This window comes from Anguilla rostrata, chromosome 14, assembly GCF_018555375.3.
Source record: "Anguilla rostrata isolate EN2019 chromosome 14, ASM1855537v3, whole genome shotgun sequence".
NCBI classification, from domain to species: Eukaryota; Metazoa; Chordata; class Actinopteri; order Anguilliformes; family Anguillidae; genus Anguilla; species Anguilla rostrata.
Window position 1 is genome coordinate 23,651,238 of NC_057946.1, and position 19,350 is coordinate 23,670,587.

The following is a 19,350-nucleotide window of genomic DNA, read 5'->3' on the forward strand; positions in this document are numbered from 1 at the left end:
TTTCTATGACTTTAAACAGTTTTTTTTTTTTTACAACAGTGGGACATTGTGATAAAATGTCTTTTTTTGCCCTCTGCCCTGTTGAACCAATATGGGATCATGCTATAACTGAACATAAAACAGAGCATGTACAACAGGAAGGACATAACTGACGGTTTGAACAGCAGACTGTCAGGACCTGCTTAGACTCAAAGTAAAATGAATGTGAATTCAAATAAAAAAGTCCTGTTTCTTACAGTAACCAGTCAGGCCAGTCAAGAGCTGCTGCAGTTCCTGGAACTTCCAACAGACAAACACCGCAAGGGCTGATGGGCAATCGCACAGTTCGACGGCGCTTGTTGTTATCTACAGAGCGCGCTACGGAGAGCGCGTGTGTGAAGCGCAAAAACCTCGCTCAGAAACGGAACGCCCCCTCAACCGTTCACTTCCGCCAGCGCGGCACAGAGAGAACAAGCCTCGGGCCGGAGAGATCTTGGACAGCCCGGTTTTCCTGGTCCATGGCCAGGTTTTCCTGGTCCACAGCCCGGTTTTCCTGGTCCATTGCCCGTTTTTCCTGGTCCATGGCCCAGTTTTCCAAGCCCAAGGCCCGGTTTTCCTGGTCCACAGCCCGGTTTTTCCTGATCCGTTAAAAAGAGGGAAAAGCAGAAGAATGAGAGGTACCACGTGAATGCAAGCAGTCAGTCACACAAGACCATCCCGGTGAACATCGCCTAGAAGACCCCCCCCCCCCAGCACTATGCTGAAGCGGCTGGACCCAAGGCTCATCAAGACCAAAGTGTCCTCATCAGGGTGATGAAAGGGGGCTTCATCAGAAGCACACACTGACATGTCACCTGTCATTCGGAGTCATTTGCTCTGAATAAACCTCCACTTAGACAATATTCCTCAAAGGCAGCAGAAGAACAGCAGACGACTACAGCTGACTTTCATCATTATTAATTGCTTTATTTAATTAAGCTCTGTTCTCTGAGTCAGTCAGAACTGGAACAAACATTTAAAGGAGACATGCCATTTGCTCACACTTGTTGACTATTTACATGCCATAAGAAATCAGTTTATTTTTTTCCGCTATTTGCAAAGATGAGTCTACAATGAATCGTGTTTAGACTGAATCTTGGTCCTAGTGCCCTCCATCACAAAAGCCGCACGTTCCACTTGTATGGCAACAATAAAGTGACTGTGACCCTGCTAAATCAAATGCCATCAATGTGAAAGATATTCAAATGGCTGCTGTTTCCTCATATAAGCTTAATTTCAGAGCATTTAGAGAGGGGCCTCCTGGTTGGTCTGTCCAGCTGATGCACCTGTCTCACTCAAAAAAAGCCCAGTCTTCAGGTCCAATCTCGGCCCGGGCGTGTGAGTGCCAACTGTTTCTGCCCCACCCCCATAAGAGCTGCTGCTCATCCACTGATTCATTTAATTGTCTTAATGAAGCTGAAATTCATTATTTCAAAATGGGGTTACACAGTAGCCAACCGTGAAACACAGAAAAGGCCAAAAGTGTAGTGGAGTTATTATGTGTGCTCGGAGGGTCCAGGGCACAGCGCTTTTGAAATTCATATAATTCGCTGCAGCGATGCGGCGGGGCTACGCTCCCGAAAGTAATGAAGCCAATCTGATTATGCGGCGCATCGTATTATTACTCCAGGAACGGGCCTGAATATGTATCCCATGAGCCTCGTAATGAGGCCAGATGTCAGCGTGTTTTGGGTCAGTTTTCCTATTTTAAAAAATATGCACTCTGACAAAGCAGCGTAGATGCTGAATTTAAGCTAGCGAGGGATGAGAGAGAGAGTGGGAAAGAGAGGGAGGGAGGGAGAGAGAGTATAAATTAAAAGATTGTTCAGCTGATGCGCATGCTGAACTATAAATCTGAGAGCCTGTTAAATATTCCTCAGTTGTATCTGTGTCAGTTTTTAATTATTCAGTATTTATCCACTGCCCTTAAAATCCAGGCTTTGTCCTCAGTTTTCCTTTAAACAGGCTGTGCTGGAGTCCGTGTCTTAGCCAATGAGAGAGACGTTTTTAATGGACAGGGTGCAGAACTTTTATTTTGGTGTAGTGTACCAGCCACAATATGTTCCAAGCACTTAGGCCTGTAGAAAATACAATGAAAATACCTTTCCTTCTGGGTCTTGAGCTGTCCAGTCCACCATTATTCACAAGCAGTGTCTATGGGCTGGATGAATTCCTTGAAGTTCTATTTTTTTAACCAAACTCAACTCTGAAATGCATCATTTTGCAGATTCATGACTGTTATAGTAACTGATTGTACATATTCCCAAGTTTAAAAAACGAAGTCCTTGGAAACATAACAAGGCAAAGGCTACCGCAGAGAAATAAGAAGTGTCGACCAAAAATCCCAGAATGCCCCTGTATCATATTATACCAACCGCTGTAAATCAGGCTGGTTGTTAGAAACGTCTAGAATATCCATTTTTTCTTGGTCGATCGACAGCTGAAACCGAAATAACACCGAACACCCTCGGAGCTAATTAAGGAGAACAGCGGCGCCTCATGCAGTGTCCACAGCGCAGTCCCGTGTCAGGCTCTGGTCTGGTTCGAATATCAGCTCCTGAGCTAATGAACACAGACAGCGTGGAGCGGTGGCATTTACAGACAAAGGCTAACGTGCGCGGCCATCGCGAGGACCAGGTAGCATGGCGAGCTGGCGGGAGAGCTTCGGTTTTAACAATGGACTCTTTAACAATGGAAAATGGGTGCATTTTTACTGTGAAATTCAGGGACTGGTTGCTCAACAACAACTCTTGGATGTCACTTTACAGTGATGAAATAAGGTGATTAAACACAGTTCATTGGTATTATTTATATTTTTAGAAAATGGGGCAGTGATTTTAAAACCGCAGTGGCATTTATTTACAGTATTTAAATGTTCCCTGACGTGTTAAGTCTCTGAGGAGGTGAACGGAGCACAGACTCTCTCCCCGCAGATACGTCTGCTTAAAGAGTAGAGTTGGGCTCGTTTGACTTTGCCTGTGGTGGAGCATCCAGTTAGGTTTTTTATTTAGCGTAGGGTCCATGGGGTAATAGAGGAGAAACCAGACCGTAGGCAGCTGCATAGACTTCATCAGCTGTCAGACAGCATTAATCAAACTACCAATCAGACCATTTCAATCAATCAATGTCCTGCGAGATGATTTTTTCAGTTCACTGCTACTTGTAAACTGTGTTACGTGAAGTTATACTTTATTGAACCCTGTGGGGTAATTTGTACTTGGCATTTGACCCAGCCTAGCTACTTAGTGGGTAGACACAGTGCAGCGCCCGGGGACCAACTCCAGTTCTGAGGCCAGTGCCTCGGTCAAGGGCAACGGCAGAAGTGTACCTATAACCTGACACAAATGTCTTTCGGTGTGGGAGGAAACCGGAGTACCCGGAGGACACGCACGGGGAGAACACACAAACTTCACGCAGAGAGGATCCGGCCGGCCCAGGACTCGAACCCAGAACCTCCTCGTGCTCACCGCTGCACATTGCAACCACGGTCCAATGCTCTAAAACTGACTCAAAGGGAAACTAATCAAACCTCCGCTGCTCCGGAGATTTCCGTGGCACCCCGCGCTGAAAGCAGGCCGTCTCCTGCTAGATATAGTGCTGACGGACAGGCGGCCTTCCTCGTGGTCCGTTAGGACAGGATAACGGAACGCACTGCCTGCGGTCGTCAGTGGCGACGGCGAGGTGGTTGAGGGGGAGGGGGTAGGTGGTGGTGGAGGGGAGAGGGAGGGGGGGGTGGTGGTGGAGGGGGAGAGGGAGGGGGTGGGGGGTAGGCTCGATCCCTGCCCCGGGCCCTTGCTCTGGTGCGATTCTCAGACTGCGATGGTGACAGCGCCTCTCCAGCGCGGACAGATGGTTAAATATCCCCAAACCTCGCCCAGGGTCTCCTCAGCAAAGCGCACTCAGCCATGGAGAATATGGCTTCTGGTTAGGCCATGTCAGTCTGCTACCACAGGCCACCCCCCTCCCCCAATCCCCCCATTCCAGGACAGCAGGGACACAGCCCTGCAACATGGGCCTCTGGCTGCCCCCACCCCCCCCCCACCCCCACCCGAACCTCCTCCATTCCCCACCCATACCCGTCATACGTGTTTGAACAGAGAGACACTCACAGCTCCTCTAAACACCCAGACTAAGTCTTAGATGACATAATCCCGGGTTCGATGCAGTGTTTGAACTTGCCTGGTGTCATGTCCGCATGTATCTGGGAAACCTGTAATCCTTAAACCTTGAGAACCGGGACGTGACACATTTTTAATGTGAAGACTTTTACATTTTTGATTGTTTAATTACAGGCAAATGTGGGTGCTATTGCACCAGAGCCATCGGCGGCGGACACGGGAATGACAGGAAATTCGGGATTGCTGGCACATTTTCTTCCCCAAGAGGAGATTAGTCCTCGCTAAATCATCCTTGTGCTGCAGAAGGGGGATGGAGCTCTTGGGTCTTAAGTGCCGAGGCACACAGATCTGGTCAAACTTTCAATTACTTCCGAAATCCCCGCCGTAAAAGGCAGCTTCCCGTCCAGAGCCCCCGGTCACTAATCTCACGCCGAGTGCCTGAATTATAAGGCGATAATCACGTTTTTTTTTTAAAACGACAAAAACGAAATTTCATCCGTCGGAGCACGGAAAGGCGGTCAGACAGAATAAAGTAAGTAAATTAAAGCCCACGTTTGAATTTTGGAATTAATTTCTGTGTATTTAATATCTTAGCTGCTCATTGTCCTTTCTGAGTGTAGATAGTGATAAAACAGCGACAATACAGGCCACGCCGCGATTAATATCCGTTATAGGCTACAGTTATGGCAGGTTTTAAAGGAAATCTCTCTAACGTTATTGTGAGCGGGAGAGGCGACAGATGCTCAGCCCGTGAGCCTCGAAGCGAAATTAACTTTTCATGCATCGTGTTCTCACTTCTGGTGTTTCTGAAGGAGACGCGCGCGCTTCTTCCGTTTTTTCTTCTTCTTCTTCTTCTTCTTCTTCTTCCGCCGTCGCGCTTTTTGAATTTCCAGTTCGCGTACTCTCCGCGCTCGCCTTCCCTCGAAGGCGAAAATGGAAACGGCGCTCAGCGCTGACGGGCTGTCTCCGTGTGACACTCAGACGCGGGGGCTGCTCTGCGCTCGGGCCGAGGGGAACCGTGACATCGCTGCCCGGACGACTCCTCCTCTCGCTCTAACCGTCGGATGCTGAGCGCTCTGACAGAATGAAAGAGAGGAGGGGGTGGCTCACCTCCAGTCCCGTAGGCTATGCTGTATTCTTTATTTATTTTTTTTATCAATAAAGACTGGGATAGATGAGGAGGAATGGCTTGCATTATATTCAGTATTTCTCAATTGATTCCCATCTTTTGAAAAAATCTGACTGAATACATTAATATGAACTGGGCATTGATGATCTCGTGACTGAAAGGTTTTTCACCACATTTTCTTTTTGACGTTTTCTGAGCATTTTTTCCCTCCTCAGTTGGCTTGAGAATGTCAGAAAGAGGGGTATAGCAGCTGGATTCCAGGAGAGGGAGGTGAGGGGGGGGGAGGACCTGCAGGTGTAGGGCTGAGGTGAATACTGATTGGGGACAGTTCAAAAGCAGCCCCCGGTGCTCGCCCCCATCCCCCCACCACCACCGCTCACAGGGCAAACACAGGCTCTGTCTGGCTCCAGGGCAATCAGCGCCTGGCAGAGAAAAATGGAGTTAGTTCCTGCTTCATTATATAATGAAAGGCCCTTTAAAAAGAAACGAAAGGGAGAGAAATCAGTCACTTAAGCCATAAATACACCTTCATATGAGAGACGGGAACCTGTGACGGGATCCATAGCAGGGGACCATATGCTGCTTTTGGTCCGGCAGCTTACCGCAAAGCCAGCCTTATCCCCCTGCATTACGGACTCCGAGAAGGGATTTGAACCTTGATTAGACTGAATTTCGCCACCCCCCCCCTCCCCTCCCCTCCCACCCCCGCCCCTAAGCTGAACGGCGTTACCCAAAACAGAGAGGGCTGGGCTGGGCTGGGCTGGGCTGACCTCCCCGGGGTTATCGGCGTGCACACAGTCGGCCTGGCGCTGACGCGGCGTGTTTACGTTGTTATTAGAGCCGCGGATTTTTCAATCAGAAAGCAATCCTGCTTTTCGCTTCTATTCCTGAGTGACCGCTTGTACTCCCCCCCCCTAACCCCCCCCCCCCCCACCTCACCTCCCACAGCGGGTCTCCAGCACCTCCCTCCTCCTAGGGAGGTGAGAGTGGGGGGGAAAGGGGGTGGGGGGTGGGGGGCAGTGATGTTCTCCGCCAAGGCGCGCGGCTATCGACTCTCCCTCTCCCGCTCGCCAAAGGAGAACGGCGACCACTCAAGAGGGAACTTCTTTATTTATATCGCACTTGACTGTTTGCCCCCCCCCTCCCGCTACAGCCCGACCCCCCCCCCTCCCTCCCTCCCTCCCTTCCTCTCCGCCTCCTCCTGCGCTCACAGGGTCCGTGCGCTCGTGTGGTTGCGCGCGGTGAGTGTGTGAGAGAGCGAGCGCGTGGCGGGCGTGTGTGTGCGTGTTTCTCGGTAGGCGAGGCTAGCGTTGCGCTCGCTCCTCCGGGGGGGATCGGGGCTCCTGTGAGGCTGCGTGAGGAGCGGCGGCGGCGGCGGTACCCGGAGCTCGGACCGACTCGGTCCCGCCAGCGCAGCACCCATGACTCCACGCGCCGGGCTGGGGCTCGCACTCGGACTCTTACTCGCCTCCCTGCTCCTCTGCTGGCAGGGTAAGTGAGGGGCTCTCTGGTGCCCTTTGGAACCGTGTGTGTGTGTGTGTGTGTGTGTGGGTGTGTGTGTGTGTGAGAGAGTGTGTGTGTGTATGTGTGAGTGTGTGTGAGAGAGTGTGTGGTTGTATGTGTGTGTATGTGTGTACTTGTGCATGTGTGTGTGTTTTTGTGTTTCTATGTGTTTGTGTGTGTTTTTGTGTTTCTGTGTGTGTTTGTGTGTCTGTGTGCGTGTTTGTGTTTCTATGTGTGTGTGTTTTATGTGCCTTAAATATGCCAATTAATTTGTTTTGTGAAAGAAAACACATTGTTGTAAGAAATAAACATTTTAGAAAAATGGTGCCTGAGAAAATGACCAGAGTTCAGAACTGCTGGTGTTCCTGAGCAAAAGGTATTTAACTTAGGTGGATAAATGTATCTGTGATGGCTCACTGTGTCAGAACAGGGACCTGTACTGTTCTGTTTCACAGGATACGACAAGGGGGGGAAATCATTTCCCTGGTGAGACTCTGAGGTCCTTGGCTTCACATTATAACCTCAGTCACTCGTTGTTTCAAACACAGCCCTTTGTGTCTCCGTTTGTGGACCCTTTATGGGCTGTTAGACTGGCCAGATGGCCACAGACAGATTCTGCATCAGTGGGATGCTGTCAAAGACAGATTCTCTTATGAGCCGCTGAAATTTTTTGGATCAAGTTTCAGGGCTTTGGAGAGATTATTTACGAGAATGATCCCTTCTCTAATCTGACTTTTTTTTTCTCGACATCTCAGTAAAACCATATTCTGTCAGGGTGCTTAAGCAGCCTGTCTGTCTGTCAGATATATTTTAACCTTACGGGGGTGACATTTTTGAGATTTTCCTCAGTGGAATTCTATGAGTGACAATGAGAGAACAAAAGATGCAAAATGAACAGGTCTGAGAGTCATTCGTTTGTTTCGTACGGCGAGGACAGAGGACTGCATTTCTGATTTTTTTAACGAGAGGACAGAAAACAACGGGGCTCTCGCAAAAACCCATCACACCTTACATTCAATCTGTTTTAAATCAATACACCCAGGACATTACTACTACCATCTTAGTTCTAAGGCGCTGTATCAGCAGTAGAGCTGGAATAATACTACTCCAATTGCAGAACCCCCTCCAGGGTTCTTTTCATTGTCCCAGTGCCTTCTAGAACATACTGTCAGTCAACCTCCCTCTCCCACATAATACAAAAATACAAAAGGCAGTTTAACAGGTATTTTTAGTGGCAATATGGAACTACCAGCATGGTCTGTGTTTGTGCTAAACTCCACAGTCTGTAAAAGGGTGAATGCTGCCCGGTCTCTGTGTTTGAGGAAAGTACTCAGATAAAAACAACCCCCCCCTACACACACACAGCCAGCCAATTAAATTATGGGGGAAATGAACGCATCACACACATCTGGCTCATCAAACCAGGCAGCTGGCTGGAGCCCACACAGGTTCTCCCAGGCAGTTTCCATGGCAGCCAGCGGAACGGAGAAACGGGAGGTGTCTGAGGACCTGGCCTTCGACAGGGTCCCTCATCTTCCTCCCTGCTAAAGAGCGTAGGTGCCATACATCCGACAGCTGCTAGCGCTCCCCACAGCTTCATAATTAACACGAAAACAAACACACACGCGCGCGCACACACACACACAAACACACACGCGCGCTCACACACACACACACAAACACATAAACATAAACACACATACACACTCTCACTCACACACACACATACACACACACACACACACTCTCACTCACACTCACAAAAACAAACACACTCTCACTCACACACATGCAAATCATATTATATACAGATCACTTAGAGTAAAAATAGTGTTTTATTTATTTGCATAAAATGATTTGCGTCTGTTTCTCTAACCTGTAGTCAGTAAATGCTCAGCTATGCTGGTTTACAGTTTTTCGCCATGGGACTGTAAAAATAGCACCCGTGTATGATAGAATTGGGATTAGAAGCAGCCTTGAGAATATGGCAATGGGAAATTCTGTGCAGATTTAAGCAGGATAAGGTTCAATGAGAGATGAGAGGGCAGTTGGCTGCTTAATAAGACGTTTTAATTAAATTAAAATATTAGACTAAATCAGTTTAGCGATCTGTTAAGATTAGTTTCACATCGGCTGGCTGGAAATGTAGTGTAGGGTAAAGACCAGCCAGATTTGGCACTTTGGTGAGTGTAGCCCTGAAGCCCAGAGCCTGTGAGTGGAGAGGAGCAGAGAATATCATTTAGCATGGAGCCCGGAACAGGTGCATCTAAGAGCTGGTCTCTCTCTCTCTCACACACACATACCTCCCTCTATCACTGTCTCTCTACCTCTCTCGCTTTCACTCCCTCTCGCTCTCTTTCTCCTCCCCTCTCTCTCTCTCCTCCAAACGCACACACACCTCCCTCTGTCTCTTTCTTTCCCTCTCTATCTCCTCCTGACACACACATACCTCTCTCTCTCTCCATCCCTCCCTCTCTCTTTCTCTCCTTCTCTCTCCTCAAAATGCACACATCTCCCTCTTTCTCTCCCTCTCTCTCTCCTCAAAATGCACACATCTCCCTCTTTCTCTCCCTCTCTCTCTCCTCCAAATACACACATACCCATCTCTCTCCCTCTCTCTTTCTCTCTCTCTCTCTCTCTCAGCCAACAAAAGTCATGTTTGGTGATGCAAATTATATATAGATTACTTTAAATAGAGTTTGTTATTTATGTCCTGCAAAAATAATAATATACAATATTTGTGTTAAAAGGTTAGGAAGGAGATGCAGTGGAATGTGAATATTTAAGGAAAGTTTGACCAGATGTTCCTTAAACACTCTTAGACCAAAACTAAAGGGGCATGTGTATGGTTCTAAGGGCAGGATTAATCTCACCTGTTTGATAACATACGCGGTGTAGCCATGGTGATTTAGCCTTGTTAGCCATAGCATCTCCGAGGAGTAAGCAGGCATTTGGCCCATCTCATCACTAAACAGCAACTGCTCTGCTCATTCACCTTAGTGTTAGCGACATCTTTGGAGATTCATCTCAATATAACCACATCTATTATATTCTTCTCCATGAATGGTCAGCAACCAAGATCCCCAACTGAGGATTGTAAATATTAACTGAGATATCATGCCTTGCATTATAAATAGACACAGAAGGCTAACACGTGATAACAATTCCACTCATTCTCCCTTTCCACCTGAGTAAGCCTAATTTCATTATTATTTTAAATGTATTACACCGTATTATGTGCATTATCATCATTTTCCGATATATTAATAGAAGAGTGCACTCAGTAGAGTGCAGATCTCCACCAGGCATTCCAAACAAAAGCAGTTTTTGATCACTTGCGCCCCCTATCGGCCTGTTAGGAGTTAGCACTCAGTCTATTTCAATGGACAGCAATGATGAAAATTAATTCAAATAAAATACTTTTCGTTGAGAGATTTGCAAAATATTCGAGAGTTCAGGTCCTTGGCCTGCTGTGAGAATGCACAACAAGAATTAGGCCGATCGGCCCAGTAGTATGCGAGATCAGCTACGGAGAGAGACACAAACACACAAACACACGTGACCAAACGTATGCTACGTAGGCTACGCCTGGCGGAGATAATAATAAATATTACGGGCCCTGATTTACTGCTGTTAGCTTCATGGAGAGTAGTGTTTACCGTACATTTTCCGTGGTGAATATATGCCATACATTTAAAAATTTTGCATAATGGGAGAATTTTTCATTTTAAAGTAAACAGTAACGTGTTATTTATTTTTAAATTGCCCTTCCTGAGAGCACCTGTAACAGGAAGTGCGCGCGCGGAGCTTTTGACTGGAGGCCGCTCCGGGATCCGAGACGCGGCAGCGAGGTCAGGTGGCTCCATTCACAGCTACAACAGCCAGGCGAATTGCACCGAATCCTGGAGTGACACCAGATGTCTCATTTAAATATCTCCCTCCTTCCTCTCAAATCACCAGTCTCCCGAGAGGAAGGCATCATCTCCCGTCTACGCTTTTTTTTCCCCTCTTTGTATTTTGTTAGAAAGAGAGATATTATAAACGGGGGGAGACATCAATGCCAACTCAGGCTGAATTTGTTCCCTGATGTGCGGCACTTCACAGCACTTCAACGGAGCCGGTCGTATTTTATTCATCTCAGATTTCAGTTAATCTCTCTGTTCCTGCCTCCTGACACGCGTATCCTGAAATCTGACGCGCGTTCGCGGACGCCTGGCGCCCCGGGTTGACTTTGGCGGATAAGTGATTTCTGTCAGGAGCGTGTGGCGGGATTAATTCGCCTATGAAAATCTCCACGACAGCTTCTTTGAGGCTGATTAACCTGGCGAGAGAACAGCGGTGTCTCGGTGAAACAGCGAGGAAATTCAGTTCAATTCCATTTAATTTTATTTGTGTTGTGCTTTTTTACCGCATACTCTAATGAAAATAGAGAAAATAATGAAGGAAAAGGCACAACGCCACCTGTAGGTGATCTCAGGTGAGACACAGGTGTGAGAGGGAGGGAGACTCACAGTCAGTCCCCATTGGCTGGACTGCATTATGACTGGGAAGTTTCCGGATGGCCGTCACATGACCAGTCATGTGACACGGGCACACGGTGACAGGCGGAAGAAGCGGGGAAGACCGTACCATCAGTATCATGGTCACACATAAGAGCTTTTCCCTCCATTCTCCTGCCATTGAGATCCGCTAACCCCGTGAACACAAGCATATGAACATATGAGGACCGTTTGTCCGCCAGCCAGACCTGGGTCAAATACGCATTTGTTTTTGGATTCAAATATTTTTCTGTGCTCTGTTGATCTTGCCTGGTGTAATTGAGCCTGCCAATAAGACCAGAAGACGGGGTTTGCACTTTTTGAGAGCATTTCATTGGTTCCAATACACCAGACAAGATCAGTAAAGTGTAAAAAAGCATTTGAATCCAAAACAAATACATATTTGACCCAGGTCTGCTGCCAGCCCAAAAGCATTTCATCTTTTACTCAGATATCATGGCCTAAATTTCTGTCCACACCGGGACGGCCTTTTACCCAGACGGGCATTGCTTTGGCACAAAGTTTCCTTCTTAGTACTGCCACCATGTGACACTCCAGAGATTTTACGCACTTAACAAGTTCTTATTTTAAAATCAAGTCGTGATTCAGCCATACACATACTCACTGACAAGAAAATCTTTGAATACACCTGCCAGAGTACAATTTGTACTGCTTAACGTGAATCGTGCTTCTCAGTATATTTTAAGAAGTCAGCTTTACTTATTTACAAGTTTTCGTAATTCTACGTGGAGTCGCTTTGTGAGTAAACAGCTTGAGAATGGGTGTTGAGCTAAGAGTCTGGTGAGTCAAAGCAATCACTGAAAACCAAGACCAGCAGGTTTCCTCAGAAGAGCAGTAAAACAGTAGGCTCTATAAAACTGAAGTTAAAGTTAATCCACATGTTAATGTTGTGGTAATGCTTGTGTTAATGTAAACCCACATGTTAATGTTGTGGTAATGCTTGTGTTAATGTAAACCCACATGTTAATGTTGTGGTAATGCTTGTGTTAATGTAAACCCACATGTTAATGTTGTGGTAATGCTTGTGTTAATGTAAACCCACGTGTTAATGTTGTGGTAATGCTTGTGTTAATGTAAACCCACGTGTTAATGTTGTGGTAATGCTTGTCTTAATGTAAACCCACATGTTAATGTTGTAGTAATGTTGATTAGAAACTTCCCTGGCTGGTGAATCCACACATTGGGCTACGCTTCCGGTAGTGTGTAAATCAGGGATGAGTATCGGCAGAATCACCCAGGGTTTCTCTCCGCGAATCGGGCTTTATCTGCCTGACTTTAAGCCCATCAACTGCAGCAACAGCAGCGGCGAATGCGACATTTCGCAAGCGTCTCTCGCCCATTTCAGATTGATGAACCGCCGTCTCCTCGCGGGGGAAGAAACTGATTAAATTGTCACATTTATGGAAGCGATCTGCTTTTTATTCGGTCGCTTAGAGGAGGCCTACCCCGACAGGATTTCATTAATCAGACTGCAAATGACGCTCGAAACATTTAGTCGCTCTCGTGGCAGCTTTCATTAACATGAATTTCCACGCATTTTGTCTACATATGGAATCCGGGGAAACTTAAAGTAGAGAAATACGCTGCATACCGGAAATATGAAGTAGCATAATTATTTATTTGCTTAGCATATGGCAAAATCCTGGGTGACTGACAGTGCCAACACAAAATCACTTTATGATATTTATTGTCTTTATTTACAGCATTTATTTATTCAAACCCGCAACCTCTTGCTTAAAATTACATTTCCCTGAGCTCTCCTTCCTCCAAAGGAAGATGAAACAACAAGACTGGCCAACAAACAGAGCTGAGAATTCCAAATTAAAATGAAAAAAAAAAACACAGATTTGCAAGCAAACGTAGCCGCGTCCGCAAGTATAGCGACCTCCAGCTAGCCCCATAAGGATCTGAGGTAAATTAAGTTATTTTGTTAGCCTGTCATATCCTATAGAGCTGCATCTCACAAGCCTCATGGGCTTTCTGAGGTAAACGAATGCGCATATTTCAGCCATGCTAACGGCAGCGCCCGCTGTGAGCGCTCTTTATACGTCTTTACGGATGGATGAAACCGCTCTTGGTGAGCTCTCAGAGCCTAAATGAGCTTCTCTTTCATCTTGCTGGAAAATGCAAACGACCATAAGCCCCACCCACTGAGCGCCTGCTCCTGCCCCAGCTCGCCTCTCATTGGCTGCTGTACATGCATATCAAAATGAAGTCAAAGGTCAGCAGAAGGTTAAACTGAATGTTATTTTTATGTACTGCCATGCACTGGTCTCAATCGCCTGCCAATGTGTAGCTCTCTTTGAAAGCAACTGTGCATTTTTGACAAATATCAAAGCAGCGGTGTGAACACAGCCTAACTTCACACACTGTGAGGAACATCGCTCGCGCTGTAATTTGAGCTCCTTGGTATGGTTTCGACACCCATAATCTTGAGTGCTTTCGGAAGAAAGGAGACCATAACAGGGCGGAAGTGTAAAATCTGCTGAATTCTGGCTTCTCCTCCCTGTGGAGGTTGGACCCTTGGCAAGAAGAACCATCTGTAAGAATTTCCATTTGTAAGAAATTACAGTTCAGTCAGAGTTCAGTCAGCCATTTTGGAAAGAGCAAAGGATGAAGGACGACGGTGGCACACGGATGTCCAGCTGTATCATAAGTACAGACATGTACTTCCAACTTTACTGGACTTGGTCACTCACGCAGTCCCTGATCATACCATCACAATCCCTGTGTCACGTGAATTGAACTGCACTAGTGAAACAGCCACGAACACGTACAGATAAGAAAAAAATAACGAATCCCAAAACGTTCACGGAAACGTTCTTACGCACAGTTTACGATCAAAAGTGCTCGTACTCACGTTTCGTGAATGAGGCCCAACGTCTCTCAACCAGCCTGACTCTCTGACGTTTGAACGGACGACGCGTGCGACGTCCGCGGCTAACGCTCCTTTCCGCTCTCCCTGTCCGCGGCTCAGCTCACGGGCTGCAGTGCTACGGCTGCAACATCATCCAGGAGAGGAGGTACGTGGACGTGGGCTGCTCCAACCCCGAGGTCATCACCTGCTCCCACTCGCACAAGGGCTTCAAGCACCGCTTCTGCCTCAAGACGGAGAGCAGTGAGTAGCGCCTTCCCGGGCGGCGCTTCGCCTCCACGCAGCGTCACCGAGTCAGCTGGGTAACTGCGCCGAGTAAAACCCGGAAATCCTCCCAAATCTGGAACGTGGACCGAAGTAAAAAGAGCCGTTCCGTGTTTTACTTAGCGCAGTTATCCAGTTAACCCAGCTTCATGAAATACCCCCCTTGCATTGTGAAACAGGGTTCTGCACTCCTGAGTAAAAATAAGAAACAACGCTCTCCTTACCTCTTTTCCCACACTCTGCCGTCCCACGTCCTCATGTAAAAGCAGGCTCCACTACTCCAACGACCACTAATTGCCACTCACCAGGCTCTACTAACCTCATCCTCCTCAGTCTGTAGTGCTCTGTGGGTCTAATTAGGGGTGTGACTGAATCACTGCCTTCAGGTGAACGTGTCCTGACCAGCTGCAAAACCTGGCCTGGCTCCAATCGGCCAGGGACTGGAGCTAGCGTCCAGGAACAACAGGTCTCCCACAACACCACTCTGGTCCTGCTGATATAAAAATACATGTTTCACAAGTCATATGATATGAAAAGCAAAAAATGGGACCATATAGTATGTTACATAATTGCATGCAGGCAGATTGTTATATATATACCAGGGGTATCCAATCTTGTTCGAAAAGGGCCGGTGTGAGTGCAGGTTTTTGTTCTGTTTTGTTTCCTAATTCTATTTATCAAGGTCTTGATTGGAGACCATGATTAGTTAATTAGTTGAATCAGGTGTTGTAGTTGCTGGGCTAAAACAAAAACCTGCTTCACCCTCAGTTGAGGGGGATAGTGGCGTTCATTGCTTGACTGACCTCTATGTACGCGTACGATTGGGTCTCCTCCACCCCCACTCTGCGCATCCAAGGCTTGTGGCTGCAGTGTGAAAAGAATCAATCAATCAATCAAATTTTATTTGTATAGCGTATTTACTGCAGTTGTCACAATACGCTTTACAAACAACCCTGGCCTAAACCCCCACAGGAGCAAGCCTAAGGCAACAGTGGCAAGGAAAAACTCCCTGTGGCAGATGGGAAGAAACCTTGGAAGGAACCAGGCTCAAGGGGGAGACCCATCCTCCTCTGGTTGGTTCAGGGTGCCGACTGGTGACCAACATGTCAGTCAGTTTCATAGGGTTTATGATGTGGCTCACTGTAGTACTACAAGTTTCAAACGTTTTAAGAAACATTTTTTATTTCTGAGCCTGAAGATGTAATTCATAAAGCTTGAACTGCATTAACATTCAGTTAAAATATTTAAGAGACAGTTTAAATTGATTGATTTTTCAGAGGTAATGTGAATTTAAGCAACTTATTTCATCAAGGGAGAGAAACTTAGGATTAAAACGAGGAATTCTGCCAGTGTTCAGCAAGAGTGATCACACCACTCACACTGCCCATAAGGTTGGCAGATGCCTTGTAAAGGTGTGTTAACCACCTCCCTTCCGCTCATCCTACCCTAAATAGTCCCCCACCGTCCACCGAGACCAGCTCGTCGCCCGGGCGCAGGCGGCCTAATCACCCAACCTGCCCGGGTGCCACTCCCCAATTCTAATTTCACAGCACAATAAGACGCTAAATTACTACCGTTCAGCAATGCATCGACCAAAGCGTCTTCATCCTTCAGTCCTGTTCTCAGCCGCGGTATACAGGTCAGGTTGCTGCTAAATAATTACCAGGCTCAGATGGAGCTATTAGCGGGGATCGATCGAGGGAATATAAATGAGGATCGGAATGGAGACCCAAGGGTCTATAAGCTACGCGTCTCCCAAAGGGTATCAGATTGCTGCGAAGGTTACCAATTACGTGTCCTTCCCTCTTAAAGGGAATCCGGTTGTCCTGAGAGTTAGCGTTTAGCAAACAACACGGTAAAGGCGCAGCCTGCGTTTCCGTGATAACTGGATGTTTGTTAGTGAGTGCTGTTCGAGAATTATTCGGTGCTAATGTGAACGAGCAATGCAAAACCTGTCCTGCTGGTTTAAATACTTTGCGGTTGGAATCCACAAAGATTTAACAGCACATCCAGATTTCTTAATGTTGATGGATGGGACCGTATAAACAGTCGCTTAATCGGATACACAGCAAGGCTCCAGCATGCCTAGAATGACACAGTCAGTGAAATGATTGTTCTTTAAGTAATCTTGTGCTCATTAAAGCATTGTTTTTGCTTGGTGGAGTACATTGTGAGTTTATTTTTCCCAGTAAAGGAACTCACAGGCTCAGGGTAGGGAGAACACTTTTTCATGGGACAGAGGATATTAGTTAATGTATTCCTGTTGTAATAACTTTATCTTGGCTGTGGATGAATGGTAGCCTGTTTTGTGGGAAGGGAGTCTGGACTTTGTTGTGGCTGTATTTGTATTCACTGGAGGGAAATGGGCTCTGAGCCACTGCCGTCCTCCGCTCTCAATCCTCATTACAGACGTAAGTGGGTCAAACAAGACATTTGGCAGATAGCGCCATGTGCAAGGGCCAATCTGGCACATTGTTTTTTGGGAGACAGGATGCAGGATCCTAAATTACCTTGCATTTCCTGAAGAGTCCCCCCTCTTGATCTCTCTCTTGAAGAGCTCAACTGTGGAATGAGCTCCCCAAAACTGTCAGGACAGCAGATACACACCCTCCCTGTGATTTTTAATGACCGCACCCCTCCCTCCATGACCACACCCTGTCCCTCCATGACCACACCCCCTCTCTCAATGCCCACATCCCTTCCCTCCAAGACCACACCCCCCTCCCAGCATTCTGATAGCCTTAATGATCACACCCCCTTTCAGTATGACCGTACCCCCTCCCTCAATAATCACACCCCCTCCCTGCATGCTCCCACTCTTCCTCATGCCCTTGCCCTCAGGGTCAATAAAATGATGTGAGGACAGGCTGTGACACGTCCACACACTGATACCAAACCACAGCTGAGCAGCTCCATTGGTTTAATTGGCTAGTTTATTTCTGGTTTGACACACTTGAAGTAACCCTGTAGGTAACCCTGCTAAACTCCTCCCCTTTTCTGTGTGATTGGCAGCGGCGCTGGGGATCGTTCTGACCAGCGGCTGCGCCACGTCGCGGCACTGCCAGCAGCAGGAGCTGCCCGGGGTGCGAATCCACTGCTGCGATACGGACCTGTGCAACAGCGCCCCCTGCTGCCGCCCTGGTACACTGCACTGCCTGGCCCTGCTGGCTGGCCTCCTCCTGGTGTGGCTGTGGGTGTGAGAGGGGGGGGACAGGTGGGGGGGAGGGGGTGGATAAAGTCACCTTGTGGACTCTGTCAGGGTGAGAGACACAGACTGAACACCAAAAATGACCCCCCTCCCAGCTAAGAGTCCTGAGCCAATAACACTCTTCCCGGACCCACCTCCCACCGCTAGCCTGACAAATGAGCGCGGGAGAGGCCTCGTGTGCACGGCCCGAATATTACACTCCCGCCATTATACATCTCCCGCAGTACGACGTTTTAATGGCTCCGTTAAACTGTGTTTGGATCTCTACCTAATTAATATGAACCGGGATGAGGCGCCCGTGCCCGCGGCTAATCCGAATGTCAGTCATCCATCATCCTTAATCTGGCCATTTATCCAAAGCACCGCTTGCGATGAGACGGAGTCGTTTAGGCTTTGTACTTTTCGGGTCGTATTTTATTAATTATGGACGTATTGCAGCGGAGGAACAGACCGTTCATTTAGACGAATGCTTGGCGGAGCCAGAGAGAAGCCGTTACGCGCTGCGGCTGCCAAATTTTGCGAAAGGTTCCAACAGCTGCGATTGCTCTTCGCGCAGACATCACCTGCCTTCCTTCCGCCGCTGGGAGCGTTCCGTCAAAATCCTCAGCGGGACGGAGAGACGGGGGGAAAAACAGCCTTTTTCTTTCCCTTCATTGAGGTTAATGTAGCTGTGTTCGTCGCTGTCGGTTTTTATCAACGAGAACTTTCATCACCACGGAATAACACAGCCGTGTTAAAAACTGCAGCGGAAAGCGAGAAAGAAAAAAGAAAAGAAAAAAAAAACACACCAGTACTGACTGAGGCACAGCGTTGTGTCTCCGTCAGATTTCCATCGGTTTGGATTGTGTTCTTGCAGGATTACCCACTGCCTCTTTGATCTGTGTATAATGAAAACGTTTTTTTAAATTTGCTGTAAACTGTGTAATTTGTTTTGGAATATAATTGTCTGCATTGTGAAAGCTAACAGGGGATAAGAACCTCCTTCATGCTCTCTGTAATGATTTGGAGATTAATGTGAGCAAATCTTGTTTCTGTGAAGGCATGCCCTGTCAAATATACTTGTATTAAAAAATATGTAAGAAACTATAAATGTCCTTTACCATTTATATTTCCGGCCAAACGGAGGCTGGAGCAAGTTTCTGAGTCTGTGATTCGTTCATTTATTTTTTCATTTGAGAAAAGTGTCAGAGCATTGCAAAGGTGTTTTATGGTGGATTTGCCACATATTGAGAAACTGGATTGTCTTCGGCAAAGCCCGCGTGGCTATTTTCGTTCCAGAGTCCCTGCCTAAAAATGTATTAGAATCTGAAAATGAAATGCGCCCGTGGCGTGTCTCTACGTGCGCGCCTGAGAGCCCCCCAAGCGCCAGTGCGCCGCCTGCACTTTCTCTGGGACAAACCGATTCTGAGTCAGTGCATTAGAGAGCAGACTCGTTTCAGGGTGGAAACGTCGAATGAAAGGATCGCCTTCATGACGGACCCCTTAAATGTGACAAATGTGAAGGGCGGATTTTGAAAATTACTGCTGACCAGATTCTGAGCAATGAGCTTATCTGGTGACCCACCTCCCCCCCCTCTCTCCTGTTTCACTGAGTCTTTCTCCAGCAGCACCAGCTGATAAAAAAGATCGGTGACATGCTTTATTCCGGTATGCATGCACTCGTTAATGCCATCGTA

General features: G+C 47.4%; 1 protein-coding gene and 1 long non-coding RNA gene across 2 annotated transcripts; one reads left to right on the forward strand and one right to left on the reverse strand.

Moving 5' to 3' along the window:
- Nucleotides 1-14,327, reverse strand: LOC135239220 (uncharacterized). Its single transcript, XR_010325317.1, has 2 exons — nucleotides 14,188-14,327; nucleotides 1-617 (listed from the first exon to the last, which is right to left on the reverse strand). It is a non-coding gene; the product is annotated as an uncharacterized LOC135239220 (long non-coding RNA).
- Nucleotides 6,484-18,996, forward strand: LOC135239211 (uncharacterized). Its single transcript, XM_064307732.1, has 3 exons — nucleotides 6,484-6,756; nucleotides 14,305-14,445; nucleotides 17,479-18,996. Exons 1-3 carry the CDS (start codon nucleotides 6,687-6,689, stop codon nucleotides 17,664-17,666), a joined length of 399 nt encoding a protein of 132 aa, XP_064163802.1. The 5' UTR covers nucleotides 6,484-6,686; the 3' UTR covers nucleotides 17,667-18,996.
- The last annotated feature ends 354 nt before the right edge of the window (nucleotides 18,997-19,350 follow it).